The sequence below is a fragment of the Hypanus sabinus genome, chromosome 7 (genome assembly GCF_030144855.1).
Source record: "Hypanus sabinus isolate sHypSab1 chromosome 7, sHypSab1.hap1, whole genome shotgun sequence".
NCBI lineage: Eukaryota > Metazoa > Chordata > Chondrichthyes > Myliobatiformes > Dasyatidae > Hypanus > Hypanus sabinus.
This window is the reverse complement of record NC_082712.1, coordinates 135,382,579-135,407,159: the sequence shown is the minus strand read 5'-3', so window position 1 is coordinate 135,407,159 and position 24,581 is coordinate 135,382,579. Positions and strand designations below refer to the sequence as shown.

Genomic DNA, 24,581 nt, shown 5'->3' with positions numbered 1-24,581 from the left:
GATGGATGTTTAAGGACAGAAGAATATTTAAATATATTCTTAATTATATGATACGGGGGAGAAAGATAAAAATTTGTGAAATCTTAATCGAGAGTAGTGATATTATTTTTTCTTCTCTTATATGTACTTTCTTATGTTACGGGGGAGCAGGGGGAACTTCGGATCGATTGCTACGGGATTCACGTGTGTAATCATGGCGATTGCCATGACCTGCACAATGGAGGGGGGTAATGTTTTTTTTTTATTCACAACATTGGGTTTTTTTTCTCTTTATAATCTATTTTTCTTTAATCTTTCTTTCTTTGCCTGGACAATCCGGGGGGGGGGGGGGAAGGGAGATGCATAGCAACACAGAGAATATTAAAAAGGTTCCCCAAGGTACTACGAAAGTTGAAAAGTTAGGTATTACTATAGACTGGAGTAACCCTGTTAAAAATAATGACTAATTCGCTGAATTTTTTAAGTTTTAATGTTAATGGGCTTAATGGACTGGTGAAAAGAAAAAGAATTTTAACATACGTTAAGAAAATGAAAATAGATATAGCTTTTAGCTGCATTTCATTTGAAAAAATTACTTATAATTTAAGAGATAAATATGAAATATTTCTGAAAATTTGGCACCCTTATTTACAAAAGATAGGATTAAATATATAGGTGCTCCGAAGATAAAAATTATTGGTTATTTGGGGAAATAAATAAATATATATACTAAAGTTATTACGAACTCCATGGAGCATGTGGGGATCTTCCGATATCCAGGCACTCTTTCTTTTTTTTTCTTTTCTCTTTCTACAGGGATATGTCAGGGGGGAGGGGTTAAGGGGGGGGAAGGGTTGATAATTTTTTCCTTCAGTAACCATTTGAAAATTCAATAAAAAAATTATTTTAAAAAAAACCACAACTCCTCTTAACAAATCGTTTAAAAAAATTGGAAATTTTATTTAATAAAAGGAAAAAACCCACTAAACTAAACGGGAACAAAAAAAGAAGAAAAGAAAGATTGGGCAGTCCATTTGAGGATAAAATTAGAAGAAAAAGAAAGAGAGAAAACATCCTTCCAGTCACCTTTGAACCTTTATGGATAAGGATTTTCCCTAAAGAGAATAAAGAGAAATAAATAAATAATCATATGGAAATATTGAATAAAGTGTCGCCAGACTTGCTCAAAATTAAAATATGTATAAAATGTCCAGCTTCTAATTTTTTCCAAACTTAGACATGACATAATGGAGGAGAGCCAATAAAAAACAGTAGGTGGATTAGAATCTTTCCAGTCTCACAAGATAGCTCTCCTAGCCAGTAAAGTTGAAAAGGCTATCACACGTTGAGCGGAAGCAGATAGTCTACCTGCTTCCTCTGGAATTATCCGAAAAATTGCCGTAAGTGAATGGGGTTGAACACCACATCTATAACTTCAGATAATATTCTAAACACATCCCTCCAAAAATTCTTTAAGTTTACACAGGACCAAAACATATGAGTTAGAGTAGCACCTCTGTGTTACGTCTGTCACAAATAGGGCTTGTATTAGGAAAGATATGCGCCAATTTATCTTTGGACATATGGGCCCTGTGAACTATCTTAAGCTGAATTAAGGAGTGGTGTGCACAGATAGATGAATTATTAACTAGATAATAAATTTTACTGCATTGATCATCTGAATGTGAATGTTGAAGTTCTATTTCCCAAGTTCGTTGAACTCTATCATTAGGCGGCATGCAAGCATTCATTAACTGTTTATAAATGATAGCTATTAATCATTTTTGAAATGGTTTAAGCTGAAAAATAGCATAAGCCAAATTTGAAGAGTAGGCCAAAGGATAATTTGGTAGAAAATCATGTAAAAAAAATTCCTAACCTGTAAGTATCAAAAAAATGTGTATTAGAGATGTCATATTTTTCCATTAACTGCGAAAAAGACATTAAACAATCCTGTAAAAACAAATCTAAAAAAGTTTTTATTCCCTCAGTTTTCCATGTAACCCCCTGGGTCACCTCAGTCTCGCTCAGCTCGTTCTCATCTGGGGGGGGGGAGCGGCCTTAGGCCCTGCCAAACTGGGTAATCAGCTTGTGTGGATGCTGTGATGTCCCCGCCTCGCCAAAGAACAAACAAGACACCATATGCGATTAAATGATTACAATTTATAAAGATTACTATAACTGATTAATAACCATACAGTATATATGAAGGAAAAGAAAATAAAGAAAAGGTGCCAAACTTATCAAAGTCCAAACCACTTTGTGCACAACTGTTGGAGCTCAATTACTGAAGTCTTCTGGCCACCATTCGATCCCCTTTGAACTCCTTGACTCGAGGCTCAGGACCATCCGAAGTGGTCAACCAAGCACATCTAGCTTCATCTCCTCTCATTGGGGTACCTCCTGGCCTCGGACCCCCGCTTGGATTCCATTCCTCACCCGGTTTACAGCATCATGTTCTCTCTTTCTCACCCCCTCACACCAACTCCCCAAAAGCCCGCCAACAATAGCTTACAGACTCAGAAGAAAGAACAACATTAATCCCAATTGGTTTACAAAGGAATACAATTCTCATTACCAGTAAATTTTAACCGAAACAAGCTTCCAGCACTCTCTCACAACAAAGAAACATTCCTACTTTTAACAAAACAAAGAAGCCATTTTGATTAACATACACAGTGATGAAGAAACCCCCCCTTTACAAAAGCCTTATCCAAAGTTGATGGTCTTAAAAAAAAATTAGAATAAATATTACTAGGGAGTAGAAAATCATTTAATTTAAAAAATCTACTAAACTGGATCCAGATTTTTAAAGTATGTTTATCAATAGGGTTGAGGGCTTAACCACCTATTCTGGAGAACGAAAAAGGAAGGGGAGCTCCTAATAAAGAAGCTAAAGAAAACCCCGTTACTGAATTTTCCTCCAAATTTAACCATGGAGGGTGGCCCTGGTTATCCATATCATAAATCCAAAAAGTAATATAATGAATATTAATTGCCCAATAATAAAATCTAAAGTTTGGTAAGACCAGTCCTCCATCTTTTTTTTGATTTTTGCAATAAAAGTTTGTTCACTCTAGAGCTTTTGTTATTCCAAACGTAAGACAAAATCATAGAATCTATTTTATCAAAAAATGTTTTTGGAACAAAAGAGGGAATTGCTTGAAATATATATAAAAATTTCAGTAAAATAACCATTTTTATAGCATTTATTCGACCTAGCAATGACATCGACATAGGCGACCATTTAGAAATTGCTTGTTGAGTATATTCAATTAGAGGGGAGAAATTATACTTGTATAGGTCTTTAAAATTTTTAGTAATTTTGATACCAAGGTAAGTGAAATGGTTTTTAGCAATATTAAAAGGTATTTGATCATAAGAATAAGTTTAATTCTTTTTCTGTATGTTATGGATTACAGAATCCAGCATTTTTCCTTTAAACAATCCCTTTGATACATTTTAGGGAGAATTTAAAGACTTATTAGAGTTGTTACAGGGAGATTTATGAACCAGTTGACGAGACGCTGGATCTTTAGTTACAGAAAAGACAGCACAGAATAAGATTATTATCTGCAGAATGGCAGAGAGAGCTAATTGAAGCATTATGAGAAGCTTATGTAAAATAATTAGCTCTATTCTTTAGCTGAGGGGTCAGAAAACAGGACCATAGATAAACACAAGAAAGTCTGCAGATGCTGGAAATCCAAAACAACACAAAAAATGCTGGGGAAGCATAGCAGGTCAGGCAGCATCTATGGAAATGAATAATCAGTCAATGCTTTGGGCCGAGACCCTACTTCAGGACTGAGAAGGAAGGGGGAACATAGAACAGTACAGCACAGTACAGGCACTTCGGCCCACAATGTTATGCCGACCCTTAAGCCCTGCCTCCCATATATCCCCCCATCTTAAATTCCTCCATATACCTGTCTAGTAGTCTCTTAAATTTCACTAGTGTATCTGCCTCCACCACTGACTCAGGCAGTGCATTCCACACACCAACCACTCTCTGAGTAAAAAAACCTTCCTCTAATATCCCCCTTGAACTTCTCAGTCCTTACCTTAAAGCCATGTCCTCTTGTATTATATCCTCTTAATATCTTGTACACCTCTATCATGTCTCCTCTCATCCTCCTTCTCTCCAAAGAGTAAAGCCCTAGCTCCCTTAATCTCTGATCATAATCCATACTGTCTAAACCAGGCAGCATCCTGGTAAATCTCCTCTGTACCCTTTCCAATGCTTCCTCATCCTTCCTATAGTGAGGCGACCAGAACTGGACACAGTAGTCCAAATGTGGCCTAACCAGAGTTTTACAGAGCTGCATCATTACCCTGCAACTCTTAAACTCTATCCCTCGACTTATGAAAGCTTACACCCCATAAGCTTTCTTAACTACCCTATATACCTGTGAGGCAACTTTCAGGGATCTGTAGACATGTACCCCCAGATCCCTCTGTTCCTCCACACTACCAAGTATCCTGCCATTTACTTTGTACTCTGCCTTGGAGTTTGTCCTTCCAAAGTGTACCACCACACAGTTCTCCGGTTGAACTCCATCTGCCACTTCTCAGCCCACTTCTGCATCCTATCAATGTCTCTCTGCAATCTTTAATAATCCTCTACACTATCCACAACACCCTTGTGTCGTCTGCAAACTTGCCAACCCACCCTTTTACCCCCACATCCAAGTTGTTAATAAAACTCACGAAAAGTAGGGGTCCCAGGACCAATCCTTGTGGGGCACCACTAGTCACAACCCTCCAATCTGAATGTACTTCCTCCACTACGACCTTCTGCTTTCTGCAGGCAAGGCAATTCTGAATCCACCTGGTCAAACTTCCCTGGATCCCATGCATTCTGACTTTCTGAATAAGCCTACCATGTGGAACCTTATCAATGCCTTACTAAAATCCATGTAGATCAGATCTACTGCACTACCCTCATCTATATGCCTGGTCACCTCCTCAAAGAACTCTGTCAGGCTTGTTAGGCACGATCTGCCCTTCACAACTGTCCCTGATCAGACCATGATTCTCTAAATGCCCATAGATCCTATCTCCAAGAATCTTTTCCAACAGCTTTCCCACCACAGACGTAAGGCTCACTTGTCTATAATTACCCCAACTATCCCTACTGGAGGGTGCCAGAATAAAAGGGTAGAGGAAGGGGATCAAGATTAATTGGAATGTGATAGGTGAAACCAAGTGGGTGGGAAAGGTCAAGGTCTGGAGAAGAAAGAATCTGATAGCAGAGGAGAGTGGACCGTTGGAGAAAGGGAAGGAGGGAGGAGGGGCGAGGGAAATTGATAGGCAGGTGAGGAGAATTAAAAGGTCAGAGTGGGGAATACTGGAAGGGAGGGGGTGAATTTGTCTCCGAGAAGGAGAAATAGATATTCATGCCATCAGATTGGAGGGAACCCAGACGGAATGTAAGATGTTGCTCCTCCACCCTGATAGTGGCTTCATCTTGCACAAGAGAAGCTCATGGTCTGAAACATCTGAACAGGAATCTGAATTGGAATTAAAATGCTTGATCACCTGGAAGTCTGGCTTGTGGTGGATGGTGTGGATGTGCTCAAAGAAGCGGTCCCCCAATTTACAACCGGTCTCTCCAATGTAAATGCGGACACCGGACACAGCTGACGATCCCAGCAGATTCGCAGGTGAAGTACTGCCTCACCTGGAAGGACTGTTTGGGGCCCTGAATGGAGGTGAGGGAGGAGTTGTATGGGCAGGTGTAGCATTTAGGCTGCTTGTAGGGGTAAGTACTGGGGAGGGTCAAATTGACAAAGGAATCGCTGAGGGAGCAATCCCTGTGGAAATTTGAGAGGGGGAGGTAAAGCTATGTTTTGTGGTTGGATCCCTTTGGAGATTTTCGAAATTCTGGAGAGTAATGGAGGAAACAGGACCATAGATTTAAGGTAATTGGTAGAAGAGTTAGAGTGGAGATGAGGAAAAACATTTTACCCAGTGGGTCTTAACATGAAAAATTGGCAAACGCTAAAACTTTCATCAAATTTCAGAAGTACAGGGATATGTGTTTAACGAGCCGTGACCTATAGAGCTATGATCTGGTGCCAAGGATAGGTGGGGTTAGGTTGGGAGGCTCTTTTTTGACTGGCATGGTCACAATAAGATAGATAACCTCTTTCTGTGTCATAAATTTTCTCTTGGTTAAACAATAACCAGTTCAGTTATTTCTCTTCAGTAGAGTGATGTCTCTTGCTCTCTGTTTTGCTCTGCCACTCCCAGACACACACACACACGTATCTTTGTTCATTCGTGACTTGTATTCCTTTCTGTCCCTTCCAATGTATCTCTCCTTCTCGACAACAGGTTAGGGATCTAAGCGTTCCCTTGCTTCTTTGCATGTCTCTGTCAAATCTCGCATGCGCTCTTCCTCCTGTAATATAACATGTTCCTATTTGCCATAGTGAATGTACGGTTCATTCTTTGAGCTTTTACTCTTTGCAAATCTCTTTATTGCATTTTGTTGGTAATGTAATAAATCCTTTATTTGCAAAAGCAAAGGGGCCTGCACAATTTATTAGCCAGATTCAGAGGTGCAGCCAATAGAGCTTCAAGCTTGGAGATATCTGCTGTTTACCTTGCTGACGGAGACATAGACAAGACACACACACACACACACACACACACACACACACACACACACACACACACACACACACACACACACACACACACACACACACACACACACACACACACACACACCTCCTTGTGTTAATATTTAGCCAGGAACTTTGTTACAGTGCTGAACAAATGTTGTACGGTCCTTAAAGTGAAAGGAAAGATTCTGAATCGCAGACGTTGCAGGATTTATGGCAGTGTGTTTGAATTGCCTGAAATTTTGTTGCAAATATGAAGCAATATATATATTTTTTTCCAAGACCTGGTGTAGAGCCAGGAATTCCACCGTTTGCAAAAATTGTAGAAGTGGTTCCTTAGCAAACCCATCTGATGATTTGGTGGTAAGAACAAGATTCTTTATATAATATTTTCTTATTTTGGGAAGAATCCCCTAACTCTTAACCCAGTCTTCATTGCCTGCTTTCCCTTTTAATTTTTAACTTTCTTTGAACTTTCTCTCTGTATCAGCCTAAAATATTTCTTGCATATCCTTCTGAACTGCGGTTTTGAACCTTATAAATTCTGAGTGCTTTATCTGCCAATTTTTCCTCTTTTGTGATCATCAAAATTAAGTTTTATTATTAAACCAGTAAGTGCAGAGACTGCTCAGCAAGTCGGGCAGAATCTGTAGAAGAGAAACAAGGTAAGTGTTGCAGGTTAATGATGTTTTGTTAGAGTTTGAAAATAATAGTCTCCTTCCTCCTTGGATGCTGCCTGACCTGCTTGGTACCACAAGCATTTTGTGTATGTGGCTGTTAAATTTATGTATTTATATTTATGCATCTGCATGTGCAGAATCTTCTGTGCTTATCGTTAGTTCGGTGTCTTTTTACATTTAAATTGCAGAGATAGGCTGAAATAGGTTGGTGGAAGGGAAATAATGAGGTAAAGAATAGATTTCCTTCAGGCTCCGTTGAATTTTTCTCAGCCATAATGCAAGCCTGGTTGGCTATTGGGAGGCTGGCCTATGGCATCAGACTTTTAAACAGCAAGTCAAAAGAAGGGAGAGGGCTATTGTTGTGATAAATGTCAATGCTGGGGATGGGAAAATGTTGAAACAGGGCTGGGGCTTGGTAGTAAAGGAAATTACACCAGGCTATGAAGAGTTCATGGGTTCAAAATGCCATTGACGGCCTGGCTGAGAAAGGATGGGGGTCAGTGGACCTCTGATGATTGAGTGGGAGCCCAGAGAGAGTAGGGGTTGCTCCATCATTTCTGGTAGATGAGAAGGTTGGAACATTTGGGATCGGGGAGGCGTGCAGACCGCAGTGGATGTGGTGAGAGCCGTGTTGGGGGTGGATGTACAGGGATTAGGTGGGGTCAAGAGAAATGTGTGGGAAGAGATGAAGTGAAGGCACTGAAAGGAAAATGATGGTGGGGAAGATGGAGAAATTGGGTAGAATGGCAGAAGGTCTTGGGGAGGAATGGTAGGGTACTTATGGAGATCAGGGATACAGTTGTGAACATATATCATGGAGCAGCACAGGAGCATGCCCTTCAATCCACAACGTTGTTACGAACCAAGTAATCAAATAACTAACTAAACTAAACTGTCCTCACATTCATGTACCTATGTAAACATCTATTAGAAGTCCCTAATGCAGGGATTCCCACCCTGGGATTCATGGATCCCTTGATGAATAATAGGTGTCCACAGCATAATAAAGGTTGGGAACCCCTGCCCAAATGTTTCTGCATCTACTGCCACCTGAGGCACTGCATTCCAGACACCCATCATTCAGTGTAAAAAGCTTGTCCCTCATATTGCCTTTGAAGTTATCCCTTCTCTCTTTAAATTCATGCCCTCTGGTATTCAATACTTAAACCCTGTCTGTATACTATATCTATTGCTCCCATAATCTTATAGACTGCAATCTCCCCTCAGGCTCTGCCATGACAGAGAAGACAACCAAAGTTTATCCAAACTCTTGTTATAGTGCATGGCTCCTAATCCAAGCAGCATCTTGGCAGAATTCTTCTGCGCTCTTTCCAAGGCCTAACATTCCTTTCTGAAATGCAGCAACCAGAACTGTGTGCATTTCTCCAAATGCGGCCTAACTAGAGTTTTACAAAGCTGCAACACAACTTCCTGACTTTTGAACTCAGTACCTTGAATAATAAAGCCAAGCATGCTATATACCTTCTTAACCACCCCATCAACCTGTGTACCCATTATCAGGGAGCAATGAACTGAGACTCCAAGATCACTGTACTCATCAACACTGTTAAGAGTCTTGCCCTTAACAGAGCACTGTCTCCTTACATTTGACCTACCAAGGTGCATCACTTTGTTTTTGGGGTTAAACTTCATCTGCCATTTTTCTGCCCATATCTACAATCTATATCCAGTCTATATCTATGTTGATATATATCCAACTGTATTCTTTGCCGGTCTTCCATGCTATTCACAACACCACCAACTTTGTATCACCTGCAAACCTACTAATGCACTCATCTACATCTTCATCCAGGTCATTTATGTAGGTCACAAACAGCAGAAGTCCCAGCACGGAACCTTGCAGAAGACCAGTAATCACGGGGCGTCAACTAGAATAAGTCCCATCGACCACAATCCTCTGTCTTCTGTTGACTTATGAAGGGTCTCAGCCTGAAACTTCAACTGTTTTATTTTCTCCTCTAAATGTTACTTGACTTGAGTTCCTCCAGCACTTTCAAAATGTCATGTCTGTTTTTGTCTGGATTGGCTCTTGTGATTGAGGATGGGAACAGAAATATAATCCCTTGGCACTCTGCTCTAAATAGGGACAAGAAGTACCAGTTAAGGGCAGTTGCTGAATGTTAGTATTTGTGCAGAAGTGTCAGCCAATAACTACATTGATAACTACTATATTGATTTCTCAGTAAAGAATTGGCCCACAGACACTATGTGGCTGTTTCTGTCAGTAAGAGCTTAACACCTGGGATCTTATTTTGAAAAGATATGGGAAAGCTGTCTTAAAATTGGTCTTTAAAATTATGGTGTGATGGCATAGACACCAGAGTATTTTAATTTGAAATCAATGGCCATCAATATAACTAGTTGTTTTAAAAAAAATCAGAAAAGGAATACTTTAATTGAAGTGGTGAGAATGGGACCATTTGTTCACACAGAAGGTAATTGAAGGGAATATTGAAATGTATTTAAGCGTAGTTGGATAAGTATATGTAAGTATACACTCTGTATCCACTTTATCGGGTCCCTTCTCTACTACTAAAGTGGCCACTGAGTGTACGTTCGTGATCTTCTGCTGCTGTAGCCCATCCACTTCAAGGTTTGAAGAGTTGTGTGTTCAGAGATGCTCTTATGCACAGCACTGTTAGCCAAATAGAACTAACTGCCTTGAATATTTTTAGAGAAAATGTCAAACCTACTGACTGAAAATTGCAAAGGGGGAAAAACTCTAAAAATATGCAAGAGAAATTGGTGAAATGGAGAAACAAGGTGATTATCCCTAATTCAAACCTCATTTCATTTTTACTTATTACCTTGATATTTGTAGCTGGTAGAGTAAACATATTAAAAAGAAAGCAAGACTCACAAAATGCTGGGGGAGTTCAGCAAGTCAGGCTGCATCTATGGAAATGTATAAACAGTTGACGTTTCGGACCGAGATCCTTTTTCAAGACTGAAAGGGAAGGGGGGAGGGGCATGAGGCCAGCTGGAAGGTGACGGGTGAAGCCAGGTGGGTGGAAAGGTGATGAGCTGCAGCAGAAAGAATCTGATAGGAGAGAAGACTCGACCATGAGGGGTAGGGAAGGAGGAGGAGACCCAGAGGAAGTGATAGGCAGGTGAGAATGTGTTAAAGGTCAAAGTGGGGGTGGGGGGTAGTAGTCATTCTTTGTTCTGACATCGTGCTCCTTTGCTTTGCATTGACCATGATTGTAAAGGTGGCTTCCTGAGCAGATCTAAAGAGCATAAATGCAGTAGCCTTCAGTATCACCTGATCCTTCATTATACCAGTTCACTATCCTAAGGAACCCTCACTAGCATGCACCATTTCTCAAAATATCCATTGAGAGAAGAATGGCTTTTTTTAAGCTAAATCTGCATTAAAGGACAAATTTGTAGCATTCTAGAATATTGTCCACAGTTAAGTCAGAAAGAGCAGAGCAAATATGGAAGGGTATTCCCTACTTGGCAGACTTTGTATGTATACTTGAACAAATATTTTAGAGAAATTATTTACCAGCAAATATCGGGAGCAAAGAATGAATACCATTCCTTTTGAAAATACCCATTCCTAAACTTGGCAACAGTGGTACCACATTCAATCTGATATGCAGGCTGGTCATCCAGACCTCTTTGTGTCATTGGATCTCTGCATACCTGCCCTTGGGGTGTTGTTTGATTTCTGTATGTCCGACCTCAGTGTGTTGTTAGATTTCTACACAGCAGTCAGATAGGAAATGGAGCCATAAAACTCTTCTGTTTTTAGTTGGATATCTGGCCCAGAACATCAGAGTTACCTACATTCAGCTGTCTACCTTGTTTGTTCTCCTCAATCTCTCTATAATTATCAGTGGTTTTAATCATTTATCGCAGAGCCCCATTGCATCACCGGCTAATTGATCTCTACTTGCCTTCAGTCTTGCAAGCTGTAAATTTATGGGAAATATCTACTTTTTTAGAGAGATGGCAAGGAATATAAATTCTATTTGATAATTTTCTCTTTTATTCCACAGGTTCATGCCCAAACTTGGGAATGAGTAGAAGCGAGCGACCCAGCTACAAGCACATAACTATGACTTCGACCCCGAAGCTTCCTGTCCGATCGCACAGGCCTCTCTGTCTATCAGTTTCTTCAGATGGCAACGGGAGATATGCGGCCTTGGAATCCCATGATTTTAAAAGCAGCCTGAAATCTCAGGTATGTGTGAGATGTTTTCAACCCTAAGTGAAATGTGGTACCTACTGTAAAGAAACATTGCCAGGTGTGGTCACGGGTGGGCCAAGGCCAAGGTAAGCAATCTAAACTCTGAAGAGGATTAGATATTTTAGCGAGCCACCAGGCAGTGTGGGAAACAATAGTACCCATTAGTAAATCTCAGTAGACACACATATCCTGAAAGGGATGACAATAGGGAAGGAATTGATTTGTTAGAACACCAGTCATTTTTTTTTGTCTTCTGTATTTTTAATGTGTTTCATAAATTTCTGTTGATATTGATGGGACGAAAGAGAGATTGTCCTAACCTTCAGCAAGTGAGTCCATGCAGAATAGACCATACTTTCTTCTCTGAACCTGTCACTTGAATTCTTATACTTCCAATTAAACTCATCAGCATTGTTGATTTAAATAAGAGATGAAAAGAATATTAGAACTAGTGTTCTCTCTTTCATTGGTTTGGTATTTCAATGCTTTCAATGCTTTATGGCATTAGAGACAATCCAATAATGATTTACTAGGCTACCTCCTGGTTTGAGAGGAATTTCCAATCATAAGTGGCTAAAGAACTTAGATGTATGTTCTTTGGCGTTCAGCATATTGATGGGTGATCTCATTGAAGCACATAAGATCATTTGGAGGGCGTAATTACAAAATTAGGATGTTATTATTTAAAAATGAGCTGTGAAAGAACATCTCGTATAGGATGGTGAATCTCTGGACAGCTGTCTTTCAGAGGAGTTGTGGATGATAAATTATTGGGGGAATTTAAAGAGGAAGTTGATAAATTTTAAAGAATTGGGGAATTGTGGGCAGTGGGGATGTGACACAAAGGAGGAGATGAAGCCTTGGCAATGCTTAGCCATAAACAGAATGAATGTCAAGGCGGGCTTGAGGGTCTTAGTGGCCTACTCGCCTTTTTTTTTGCTCTTACATTTTCTAAAGGTTGCCATTCATGTTGTAGTTGAGTTCTGCAACCTCCAGCAGCCCATAAATCAGCCACAGGTTTGTGTGGTTCACAGTATCATTCGAGTGCAGTAGCTGGGGTACAATGAGATATCACATCTCTGGTACTGTTCTCACCTGACACCTTGCTGTCCACTTTAAGTTATAGCTGACTAGGTAGCAATTAAGGTGTAAGAAGGTCAGCAGCTTATGTACATTGCTGAAGCCCTTCTTCTGTCTAGTTGAGTCCATTTTTAAAAGCTTCAAATTCAGCACGTGCTCCTGAATCACTTGTGCAGGAGGTGTTACTGGTTTACTATAATTAAACAAAGTTACCAGCAATTATTTCAAGTTTGGCATTCCTTTCTCTCCTCCTTTGTATATACATTACAACCAAAACAAAATGCTACACATCATCTCTTACAGAATAAAATCACATTGATTAACATTCAGAAAGAATACTTTTGAGAAAGGACTAAGCAAACTGTAGAGAGGAAATGAACAAGTATTTGCTCGGATCATCATCAGAACTGTCGAGAGTGGCTGAGTTGTTTATGAAGTGTTAACCCGTCCTTACCTCTTGTCAAATGGTGCTGAACTAACAGCGGATAATGTTGACAGTGGGTGACATTGGTGGTCTGTATACTTGTTTCTTAGTTTTAATTCCAGTGGCCTGCCATCCATCACCAACTCCACATTTTAGACTAAAAGACCATAAGACAAAGGAGCAGAATTAAGCCATCTGGCCCATTGAGTCTGCTCCGCCATTCAATCAAGGAAACCATGCTGTCTTTGTCCTAACTTGTCCTGTGTCACCAAGTACTTCACCACCTCATCCTTAATAATTAACTCCAACATCTTCCCAACCACTGAGGTCAAGCTAACTGGTCTATAATTTCCTTTCTGCTGCCTTCCTCCTTTCTTGGAGTGGAGTAGCATTTGCAATGTTCCAGTCCTCTGGCACCATGCCAGAGTCCACTGATTTTTGAAAGATCATTTCTAATGCTACCACAATCTCTGACGCTGCCTCTTTCAGAACCCTCGGGTGCAGTTCGTCTGCTCTGGGTGACTTATGAACCATTAGGTCTTTCAGCTTTTTGAGCACCTTCTCTCTTGGAGCACTTCTCTTCCTTCACAGACAACAACGTCAGGCGTACTACTGGTGTCTTCCACAGTGAAGACTGATGCAAAATACTGATTTAGTTCATCAGCCATCTTCTTGTCCCCTGTTATTATTTCTCCTGCCTCATTTTCTGGTGGTCCTATATCCACTCTCATTTCTCTTTTATTTTTAACATATTTGAAAAAACTGTTACTATCCACTTTAATGTTATTTGCCAGCTTGCTTTCATATTTCATCTTTTCCCTTCTAATGATTATTTTTAGTTGCTCTCTGTAGGTTATTAAAAGCACCCCAATCCTCTATCTTCCCACTAATTTTTGCTTTGTTGTATGCCCTTTATTTTGCTCTTACAGTAATTTTGACTTCCCTTGTCAGCCACGGTTGTACTATTTTACCATTTGAGTCTTCCTCCATTTTTGGAGTACACATGTCCTGCACATTCCTTGTTTTTCCCAGAAACGCATGCCATTGCTGCTTAGCTGACAACCCTGCCGGCAACTCCTTCCAATTTACTTTGACCAACTCCTCTCTCATATCACTATAATTTCCCGTACTCCACTGAAATACTGCTACATCAGACTTTCTCCCTATCAAATTTCAAGTTGAACTCAGTCATATTGTGATCACTGGTTCCTAAGGGTTCTTTTACCTTAAGCTCCCTTATCGCCTCCAGTTCATTACATAACACTCAATCCAGTATAGCTGATCCCCTAGTAGGCTCAACGACAAACTGCTCTAAAAAGCCATCTCTTAGGCATTCAAAAAACTCACTCTCTTGAGATCCATTTCCAACCTGACTTTTCCCAATCAACCTGCATGCTAAAATCTCCCATGACTACCATAGCATTGCTCTTTTGATTCGCCTTTTCTGTTTCCTGTTGCAATCTTTGATCCACCTCGCAGCCACTGTTGAGAGGCCTGTATATAACTGCCATCAACGTCCTTTTACTCTTGCAGTTTCTTAACTCAACCACAACGATTCAACATCTTTCTACTGATTTGATGTCACTCTTTACCAGTAGAGCCACAGCACCCTCTCTGCCTACCTTCCTATCCCTCCGATTTCCAAATCCATTCCATGTTTCTTTTTGCCTTTCCTAACACAGAAGCACTTTATGCTGAGAAGACGTTGCAAATATACTTCCTGGTGAATTTGTTAACTGGAATTTGTCAGATGTATTAAGATATAGCGAAAAAGTTGCCATACATACTGTTTATACAAATCAGGACTTTACCTGTGATGGACTAGACTGTGTCCACTACTTTCCATTCAAAGGCATGCTGTTACATGATGCACATCTATAGAAGTTTGTCAAAGTTTTAGATGACATGCAAAATCTTTGCAAACTTCTAAGAAAGTAGAGGTGCTGCCATACTTTCTTTGTAATGGCGCTAGCGTTCTGGAGCCAGGAAAAATCCTCTGAAGTTACATTTAAGCCTGTAGTTCTTCCTTGCAGGACTTGTTCTTTTTTGTTTGTGGGTTGGCAGGTGTATTTTCTTTAGACATGATGATGAACAGGGCAGTATGAATGACTACAGGAGGGTGTGGAGCTGTGAAAGGAGTGCTGATTTGTGTATGGGGCTGAATGTGGTTATCACGTTGTGCACAAGGGTAGTTTGGAGCACGGTGTCTTTTATACTTGGTTGCAGATGACATGTATTGTTGCAACTAAAGAGAATCACGGCAGTGAATATCCCAGGCAGAATGTGGGCTGTAGATGGTATATTGCCGGCATTGTCTTCGGCCTCTTTTTTTGGTCTTTTATTCTTCCTCATCCTCATCTTCAAAAGAAGAAGCCAAAGTTGCTTTGTTCTCTGCACCACCTTACTCCTGTGCATCTTGTTCATCTTAACCTTGTAGCAGTTTTGCGGAGAGAGAATGTGCTAGAGTGATTATCCATATCTTGTCTACAGTGCACAGGAGGGAGGGTGCCCTCACATCAGTTCAGTTGCCTGGTTTCTACCTTCAGTTTGTCTTTGGTCTTTATGGTATCACAATAGGCAATCACGTGACGTTCACCCGCATAATTCTGCACTTCATGGTGTCTCCCAGCTTTTTCTAAGTGTAAACAGATTAGACAGGATAGACTACAACGAACCAAAAGCATCATTACAGCTGCTTGCGAATCTAGCAGACTCCTACATCATACTGGTGCAGGGGAAGTCCGTGAGATTAATAGTTGACCTTGTTTCATCTTATGTTGCCTTAACTACCTCATACATTCAGCCAGTGACACCCTGATTGGAAACCAACTAGCACTATCAAAGTGACTGCACTCATAGATTTTCTTGGTCACCCTGTTGAAACCACATTCTTTGGAAAACCATTCAAGATTCAGGATGGTTTCCTGAAAAGGAGAATAAAATAATTATTAATCCGGATCCGATGTGGCATTAAAAAAGCACCATAAGCATAAAGCACACAATAAAAACAAAAGTAATCCCATAAAACTCAATGTACAAATAATTGTTCTACTCAGGCTGATTGTATGTATGTAGACTGATTGATAGGATTTGATTCGCCTGATGGCTTTGGGGAAGTAATTGTTTTTGAATCCAGTGGTCCTGGCATGGATGCTGTGTTTTTCCTAATGAGAGTGGGACATACAGTCCATAGACAGGGTTGGCGGGATCCTTCATGACATAGCTGGCTTTTGTTTCCATAGATGCTGCCTGGCCTGCTGAGGTCCTCCAGCATTTTGTGTGTCTTGCTCAGATTTCCAGCATCTGCAGATTTTCTCTTGTTTGTGGCTTTTTTTTCTGGCACCTTTGTGGATATATGTCCTGGATATAGGTATGCATGTGCCAGTGATGCTTTGGACAGTTTCAGCTACTCATTGCAGAGTCCTGTTGTCCACCACTGTCCAGTTTCTGTACCAGACAGTGATGCAGCAAGTTAGGATGCTCTCAACTGTACATCAGCAGAAAACAGACATTCCACCTCTCCCCGAAGTTCCGGGAGTCTCCTGCATATTGATAACGGCTCCCTAACATCCACAAATTATATACAATATCCCGGAAATTGATTTTTTTTTGGAGAGGAAGAGCAAGAGGGAGCATCCTGATTGGTCTCTCTTCGTGCTAAGTAGACCTATCAGCTTTCTCTGTGGGCGGGCTTTACAGTCGACCTCAAAAATAATGACAGTGATGCTCGCTGCACTGTTTGCAACAGTGACTTTTCTATTGCCCGTGGTGGGTTAAACTGTAAAATACATGTTGAGGTGAGTTTAACAGGTGTCATTTGTTCATTAGCATAGTTAACATTATTTAAACTAGCTGGCTAGCTGCTAAGGAGCAACTCTATTGATGTCCTATGTGATGAGGCCAAACTCCCTGTGGACTTGCTTAACGTTGTATAGATTAAAAAGTGACTCCATGATAATATAATTACATATGTTAATGTTACATTTTCTGCATGTACCCAACTTGGTTTACAGATTAGACAAAATCACTAAACAAAGTATTACATACACCCTTGGCGGTCAACTGGGGGGGTGGGGGTGGGGATGTGGGATATGGGGTTGCAGGGGTCGGGGGTGCTACCTCCCTGAAATGTGTTTTTGCAGGGTGGGATGTCTGAGAAAATCATGAGCATTTATGTCCATGGACCAGCTTTCTTCAGCCTCCTCAGAAAGCATCAATGTGTTCGACCTCCCTGACTGAGGAGGATGTGTTTTGGGACCATGAAAGTTTGCGCAAAATGTGCACGCCCAGGTGTTTGAAGTTGCTTGCCGCTGCTGTGAAGAGGGTGTGGGTGGTGCAGATTGTCCTGAAGTTGATAACCTCTTTGGCAGTAAGACCAAGGAGAAGGTTATTTGCCCGGCACTAGGCCTTTAACTTTCTCACCACCTCTCTGCAGGGCATCTCATTGTTGTTCTTGTCTCATCATTGTTGCCTCATAAAGTATCAGAACTCTCCCATGCAAAAATCATCCATCAAATAATTTTATCTAAAAAAAATCATATTCTTTCATTACGTTATTATTAAGCCATTTTTGAGAGTCCTGTTAAGTTTAGCAATGCGAAGAGATTGTGCAAACTTCGATTGTTTTCAGAGGCTGAGGGGGAAACCTGACAGAAGAATATAAAAATTATTAAAGTTGCAAATAGTCAGTGATTATTCCTGGAGTGGAAATGCCAAATACTAGAAGGTGTCATTTTAAAGTCGGGGGTTGGGTGAAGAAGCTTAGGAGATTTATGAAGCAATTTTTTTTACATTGAGTGGCAGGGGCTTGGAAAGAGCTGCCAGTGGAGTGGTGGTGTATACGTTATGTGTGGGTGGTTGGATTTGGTTTGGATTGGTATCCTGGTCAGCACACATGAGCTGAAGGGCCCATGCCTGTGCTGTACCATTCTCTGTCTAATGAGAAGAATATTTTCCCTGACAGTTCCACCATCTCTTTCAGATGGACAAAGCCTACTCAACTGGAGCGTCAAGCAGCACGGGGTCTTTGGAGAGAGCGTCCCTCTTCTGTGCTTCTGGATCAGCCACATCTACGTCAAATTTATCAGGCTCCAACGAAACACTGGCCAAGACCAAGTCCTCCAGCAGGTTTTCTCTATTTTCGCCACCTTGGAACAGCAGCTCAGAATCGGACTCCAACCCACCCTCGAGGTCTGGCTCCAAAAAACTGAAGAACCACAGTCGCAAGGCCTCAAGCAAAACAGACAGTCCAAAGGAGTGCAAGCACGGCATCCCTGAGCAGCTGCAGTACGCGGAACCTGTCATTGCCAAGGTGACTGAATATATTTATGTGGGGAATCTGAATGCCGCCTACAGTGGACATATCCTGTGCAAGAACAACATCGACAGCATTATTGATATGAGCAACCTCCCTGGAGAGTTGAACATGTGTCTCATCCCGTGTACCTGCTCCAAGAACGTAAAGCACAGCTGGTCTCGTCTCAAGGTCAACATCAATGACTTTTCAAATGAAGATGTTTTCCCTTTGAAAGAACACTGCTTTGAAGACATCAATGGCTGTATCAGCGCATCAGCTGAGAAACAGAAACGAGTCCTAGTTCATTGCCGGGATGGATACTCCCTAGCACCTACGTGTATTATACAGTACCTCATGCTGAAGCAAAACATGCATCTTATGACAGCGTATGAATTTGTGAGATCCAAGTATCCACTGAATATCCAGGAATGCCATCAGAATCTTTTAGTAACACTTGAGAAGTCACTGAGGCCAGGGAAAAAGGACCCTGAGTGTTTTAAACAGGCACTGTCTCGAAAGATAGCTTGGACTTAATCTTTAAGTCTTGTATCTTTACAGCCTGTCCAAATAAATGCCTTAACGATTCTCTCAGTGTCTGTTGGTCAGAAGTTTAAAACTTGAAACATTTGCCTGCGAGTTTGTTTGGCTTGAATATTTTATTTCAGATACAAAACTTGGACAAATTATTTCCTTCCTCGAGTATTTATGTACACTTTTATAAGTTGTCCGTCATTTTCTTTCTGCATTAAATTTTTCCCATGAATTATATGCATCATTTTTCAAATGGAATAAATAAAAGAGTGACAAGATATTCCATTGGACCCATTTAGGTGAACTGTAGTATCATTCCACTTATCACAAATGCTAAGGTGGGTCACTCTAATTACAGCTGAGAAATTAGATGACAATTTCTTTTAAAGCACACTGTCTCCTACCTGGGAAGAAATGGTAAATCTTGAGGTATATTTTGCCTGTGGAGAAAGGTATTCGGAGAAATTCTCAGCCTGCAGCTGCTGAGAATTTGCCATGCTTTTCATCAAGGAGAACATTAGATCTTAAGAAAATTCTACCAACGACCACACACACACACAGAGGCAAATAAAAAAAAATCTGTATCCCATCCACGGCAGATAGAGGCTAGAGAAGATGTGGGGGAAAGGTGGAGGGAGGAGGGGGACATTATGATCTCTTTTATGTGCTTGTGTGGACACTCGCACAAATGCCTGCCCTGATGGAGCCCCATAAAACAGGAGATCCTGTGCTACTACTGTGTGCTGGCTGACCAATAAAACAGCTTGTTCCAAAGCTGTAATCATTTATGGACTTTAAAAAAACATAAGCTTGCAAGAAACTAGAGCAGTGCAAGGTGAATCTGGCAGGTGCCGTATGCAAAGGATTGCCACCAGAAACATGACCCCTGAATTCACGTCTCATTCATAATTGTTAACAGGTTTTGTTGCTTGTTTGGTTTCTGTGACTGTCAGAAGACAGTTGTTCTGTATTCATAGAAAGTACAGTGTAGATGATGACAAGTACAGTGCTGAACTTATTATGTAATTTTGCTTGTTCATTTACAAAGCTCAGCTGCATTTGTTTGGATACCAATCAACAGTGCCTGGTTTAACTTTGGGACAGTTGCGGTTTTACCTGGAAATTATTATCAGCGCAACCTACACTAGCTAAAGTAGATTTTTGTACACCTGGAGTGCAAATCATTCACTTATTGTTTTTGTTTATATTAAATTTGAATTACAATTGAAGCTTAATATAAACTGATGTGGCTGCAGTATTGTAACATAACTGTAATAAGTTCCTTGCACCATCCTTGGCCTAGAATGTTGAGTCAGTGTTAAAATATAGCTTGGCGCTAAAGGACTGTGGCCGATGACTTACAAGCTAAAATACCAAACTAATTATAAATGAAATTTTGAAAAAGAATGAAAATCTTTTTTGTGTACAAATGACCAAAAAAAAAACAAGTACTGATAGGTGTGCGAAAATTGAACAAAAGAGCTGGCTTTTAGCTGCTGTACATATTAGGATCAAAGTGTTCTCAAGTTTTACAATGGGTTCCAGAAATCTGGAGAGTAGTTGCTGTTGATACCAAATTGAAGAAAGGCACTGGGATAAACCAGAAGGCTGCTGGCTGGTGAGGCTTACAATCTGGCCATTTTACTATGTACCTCCTCTACTAATAAAGTGGCCATTGAGTGTATGTTCATGGTACACTGCTGCAGTAGCCTATCCACCTCAAGATTAGACGTGCCGTATGCTCAGAGATGCTCTTCTGCACACCACTGTTGTAATGCATATTTATTTGAGTTGCTATCACCTACCCGTCAGCTTGAACCAGTCCGGCCACTCTCCTCAAACCTTTCTCATTAACAAGGCATTTTCACCCACAGAACTTGCTTTTCAGCGGACATTTTGTTTCTCGCGCCACTGTTGGTAAAATCTAGAGACTGCTGTGTGTGAAAATCCCAGGGATCCAGCAGTTTCTGAGATACTCAAACCACCCTGTCTGCCACCAACAATCATTCTTCATCACTCGGACTGAGCAACATCTAAACCTCTTGACCATGTCTGCATGTTTTTGTGCAATGAGATGCTGCCGTGTGATTGGCTGATTGGAGATTTGCACTAACAAGCAGCTGTACAGATATCCCTAACAGAGTGGCCATTGAGTGTGTGTCAGTAGTAGAAAAAACTCCTTGAGGAGAGGATAGGATTTATAATAGGGTCTGATGGGGAAGTCAGCATGGCTTTATGCATGGGAAGTCCTGCCCCTCAAATCTTGAGTTTTTTGAGGAGTTTGCCTTCTTTGGTGAAGGCAAAAGAGTAGATATGTTATACCTGGACTTGACTAATGCATTAGACAAGTTCCTGCAAGGAAGGCTGGCCCAGAGAATTAGGACACATTGAATCCAAGGTGCTTTGGCAAACTGGATTCAAAATTATCTTAGTGGTAGCAGCCAGAGTTAATGGGTACAGACTTTTGTGACTACAGGTGTGTAATCAATGGTGTACTTCAGGGATTAGTGCTGGCACATTTATTGTTTGCCATATAAATAAATGCCTTGGATGAGAATGCTGTGGCCTGATAAGTAAATTGGCTGATGGCACTAAGATTGGTGGAATTGTGGAGGGCAAGGATGGTTGTCTAAGGACCCGGAGGGACAAAGGTCAGCTGGAAATTAATCCGGAAAGTGTGAGATAATGTATTTTTATCATCTATACTAGCAGAACATACACCACCCATGGCAAGGGTCTGGAAGCAGAGGGCCATGGGATGCAGGTTGACACAGAAAATGGTGACACAGGTGAATAAGGTAGTGAGGTTGCCTTCAAAGGCAACACCAATTGAGTATAGGAATTAGGACATGTAGCTTTATAAAGAACAGCTTGGACCACGCTTGGAATATCGTGTGCAGCCCTGGCTGCCATGCTATAGAAAGGATGTGAAAGCGCTAGAATGTGGAAGAGCTTCACTAGGAAGTTGCCTTGAATGGAGGGATTTATTAACAAGGAGAGATTAGATAGGCTAGATGGTGAAGGGTGACTTTTTAGAGGTTTGTAAAATTATTAGAGGCATGGGTAGGGTAGGTGGCAGCCTCTACTGGTTATTAGATTCAAGATTGTTTAACGTCATTTCCAGTACAGAAGTGTAAAGGATCTGATCATCAAACAAAAACACAATAAATTTAAATACATGAGATAGCGTGTATACATAAATTGATTACATGTCCATAAAGTGATAATAGGCACAGGAGTGCTTGTACATAAGGTGAAGACAGAAAATGATAAAACAGTGGTGGTTGGGGTTGTGGAGGGGAAGGTTCATGGGTGTTGATCAGCCTTGCAGCTTGGGGAAAGAAACCTGTTGAGTCTGGTGGTCCTGGTGTGGGTTCTATGTAGCCTCCTGTGTGATGGGACTAGGACAAGAAGTCCACGTGCAGGGTTAGTGGGATCCTTCACGATACTGCTGGTCCTTTTTCTGGCACCTTTCTATTATACGTCCTTAATGGTGGGTAGGCTGGTGCCAGTGGTACGTTGGACAGTTTTCACTACTCGTTGAGGAGCCTTCCTGTCTGTCTCAGTGCAGTTTCCATACCCTGCAGTGATGCAGCAGCATGTTCGGATGCTCTCCACTGCACAACAGTTGGGAGGCTGAGGGGAGATCTGATCGAGGTTTAAATGATTATGAGAGGCATGGATAGAGTGGAGAGAGTATCTATTTCCCAGGGTTGAAATATCTAATACCAAAGGGTGAGGGGGTAGGTGTGAGGGATAGATCGTTTACTCAGAGTCTTGGATGCCTGGAATGCACTGCTGGTGGTAGAGGAAAATACATTAGAGGCTTTTACGAGACATTTGGATAGGCATATGGATGTAAGAAAGATGGAGGGATATGGAGGTGGTGTAGGTAGGAGGGATTAGTGTTTGAGTGTTTTTGATTTGCTTTTTAGCTGGTTCAGCACAACATTGTGGGCCGAATGGCCTGTTCCTGTGCTGTACTGTTCTATGTTCAATCTTGCAGATTTTCTTTGATTCTGATCAAGGGGCAGGTTTTTAGTGTGTACTCTGACTTCCTTTGGCCTCAGAAAGTACTAAAGGTACTCCTTGTGGAGCAAGCACCTTCCATCAGACTTTCACTCCTAAATTCCCAATTTCAGGCAAATTACCAATTGTAAATGCCTCTCCACTCCATTTTTTACTGGCCCATACATTCAATTCCGTGTTTGCCCACACAGGCAGATTAATAACAGGAGCTGTTTTGCCCATTAGCTTTTGCAAATCTTGGCTCTGAAGGCAAATTCTTCTGGCATCCCCCACCAGCCCCTAAACCCCTTTCACATTTGCAGTAATTGTTTCTGCAAATCGAGAAATATCAAATGTGAAATTTGTGTGAGGAGTATATGGTTAGACTTCTACTCTCCCTTTGGGTGGATTATCTTGCTATTACTATTTCTAGATTAATTTTATTCTTTATAGGCTTTAATTCCTGGGTATTGCAAAAGACGAATTTTATGAGAAATAGGACAAAAAGTTCGGCTAATATATATTCTGAGTTCCTTTTCTGCAATTGCTCCTATTCTGGATTTTCACTGACCTTTTATTCACTTCATGGACCACTGGAGATCTCGTGGTCCCATTCAGTTGAAGGAGAAGAAAATGGGGCATTTATAATCACAGGTCCTCTCAGAGGAATTGCTTACACAATTCTGAGGGATTTAAATTGACCCCTTGCCATGAAGGAGTGAAAAGGTGTGGTTTCTTTTCAGAATCCAGGAGGAAAATGAAATGAATGTTAATGTGCTTTATTATTCTGGATCTGTTCAAGAAGCAATATACCTGAGCAGCAAGAACATTAGCCCTCTAAAGGAGAAACAACACAGTGCCTGATGTGAGAAATGAAGTGTCAGGTTTTTATGGCTACCTGAGATAGAAGGTTTTCTCCATACACCTCAGCATTAAGTACTTAATACTCTTTTCAGTTCCCAATTTCAACACCCTTGTAGACCACTAAAATTTTAAAGTTAAAAGTTATGAAAAAATTATGAAAAAAATAGTGGTGAACTATGAATAAAATTCTAACAGGAATATTCTTTTGACTTGTAGACCAATCTGAGCTCCATGTCTGACCCTAATACTGTAATGGAATTACAGCATGTAGGGTAGACTAAACTAGTCAACAATGCTCCAATTAATTGAGCTTTGCTATGGCAACCACAGCCCACCAGCTCTTAATTAGCTGCATCTTAAAATACTTGGTATAGAAAATAAATTAGATTTTCAGCAGCAAGCTGTGAACATGATTTAAAATATCCTGGAGTCCTCACTGAAAATAAATATAATTCGATGTGTGTGGTTTTGTTACATTTAAGCAATTTACTGTTCTGATTTCACATTTTCTCATCTAACAATTAATATTTCATCACTTGTATTCCAAGAGTCCTCAAGTTTTGATTGAGTTCTCAACTGAGAGTTACTGTTTTTGCCATTGGGGCAAGCAGCAACCTAATCTTAATCAGCAAAACAGAAGCTCCTCTTTAGTGGAGTTCTCAGCAGCTTCTTTTCAAAATCCTTGTATGTTGTTTTTTCACTCCATTAGAAAAATATAGGGAAACAAAGAAATATATTATTAAAGCCATAGTTTTTAAAAGCAGTTAGTGAATTTTCCTGGATGCAAACAGTTTCCTTTTTAACTTTGCCATGTTTTTGATAAAATTAGTGAGCAGAATGATGTGAATTGTCAAAATGAATCATTCTTGCA

At 40.7% G+C, this 24,581-nt stretch overlaps 1 protein-coding gene across 6 annotated transcripts in view; it reads left to right on the top strand.

Moving 5' to 3' along the window:
• The window catches only part of LOC132397231 (uncharacterized), a 74,649-nt gene extending 54,518 nt beyond the window's left edge, over positions 1 to 20,131 (top strand). For 3 of the 6 annotated variants that reach the window (XM_059975697.1, XM_059975698.1, XM_059975694.1), the window contains exons 4-5: positions 11,317 to 11,501; positions 17,993 to 20,131. In XM_059975697.1, coding sequence (XP_059831680.1) covers positions 11,317 to 11,501; positions 17,993 to 18,841 — 1,034 coding nt within the window. In that variant the 3' untranslated portion in view covers positions 18,842 to 20,131. Of the gene's footprint in view, positions 1 to 6,652; positions 6,975 to 11,316; positions 11,502 to 17,992 lie in introns of those variants that run through there. The other 3 variants (XM_059975700.1, XM_059975695.1, XM_059975699.1) reach the window with 3 other exon arrangements.
• The last annotated feature ends 4,450 nt before the right edge of the window (positions 20,132 to 24,581 follow it).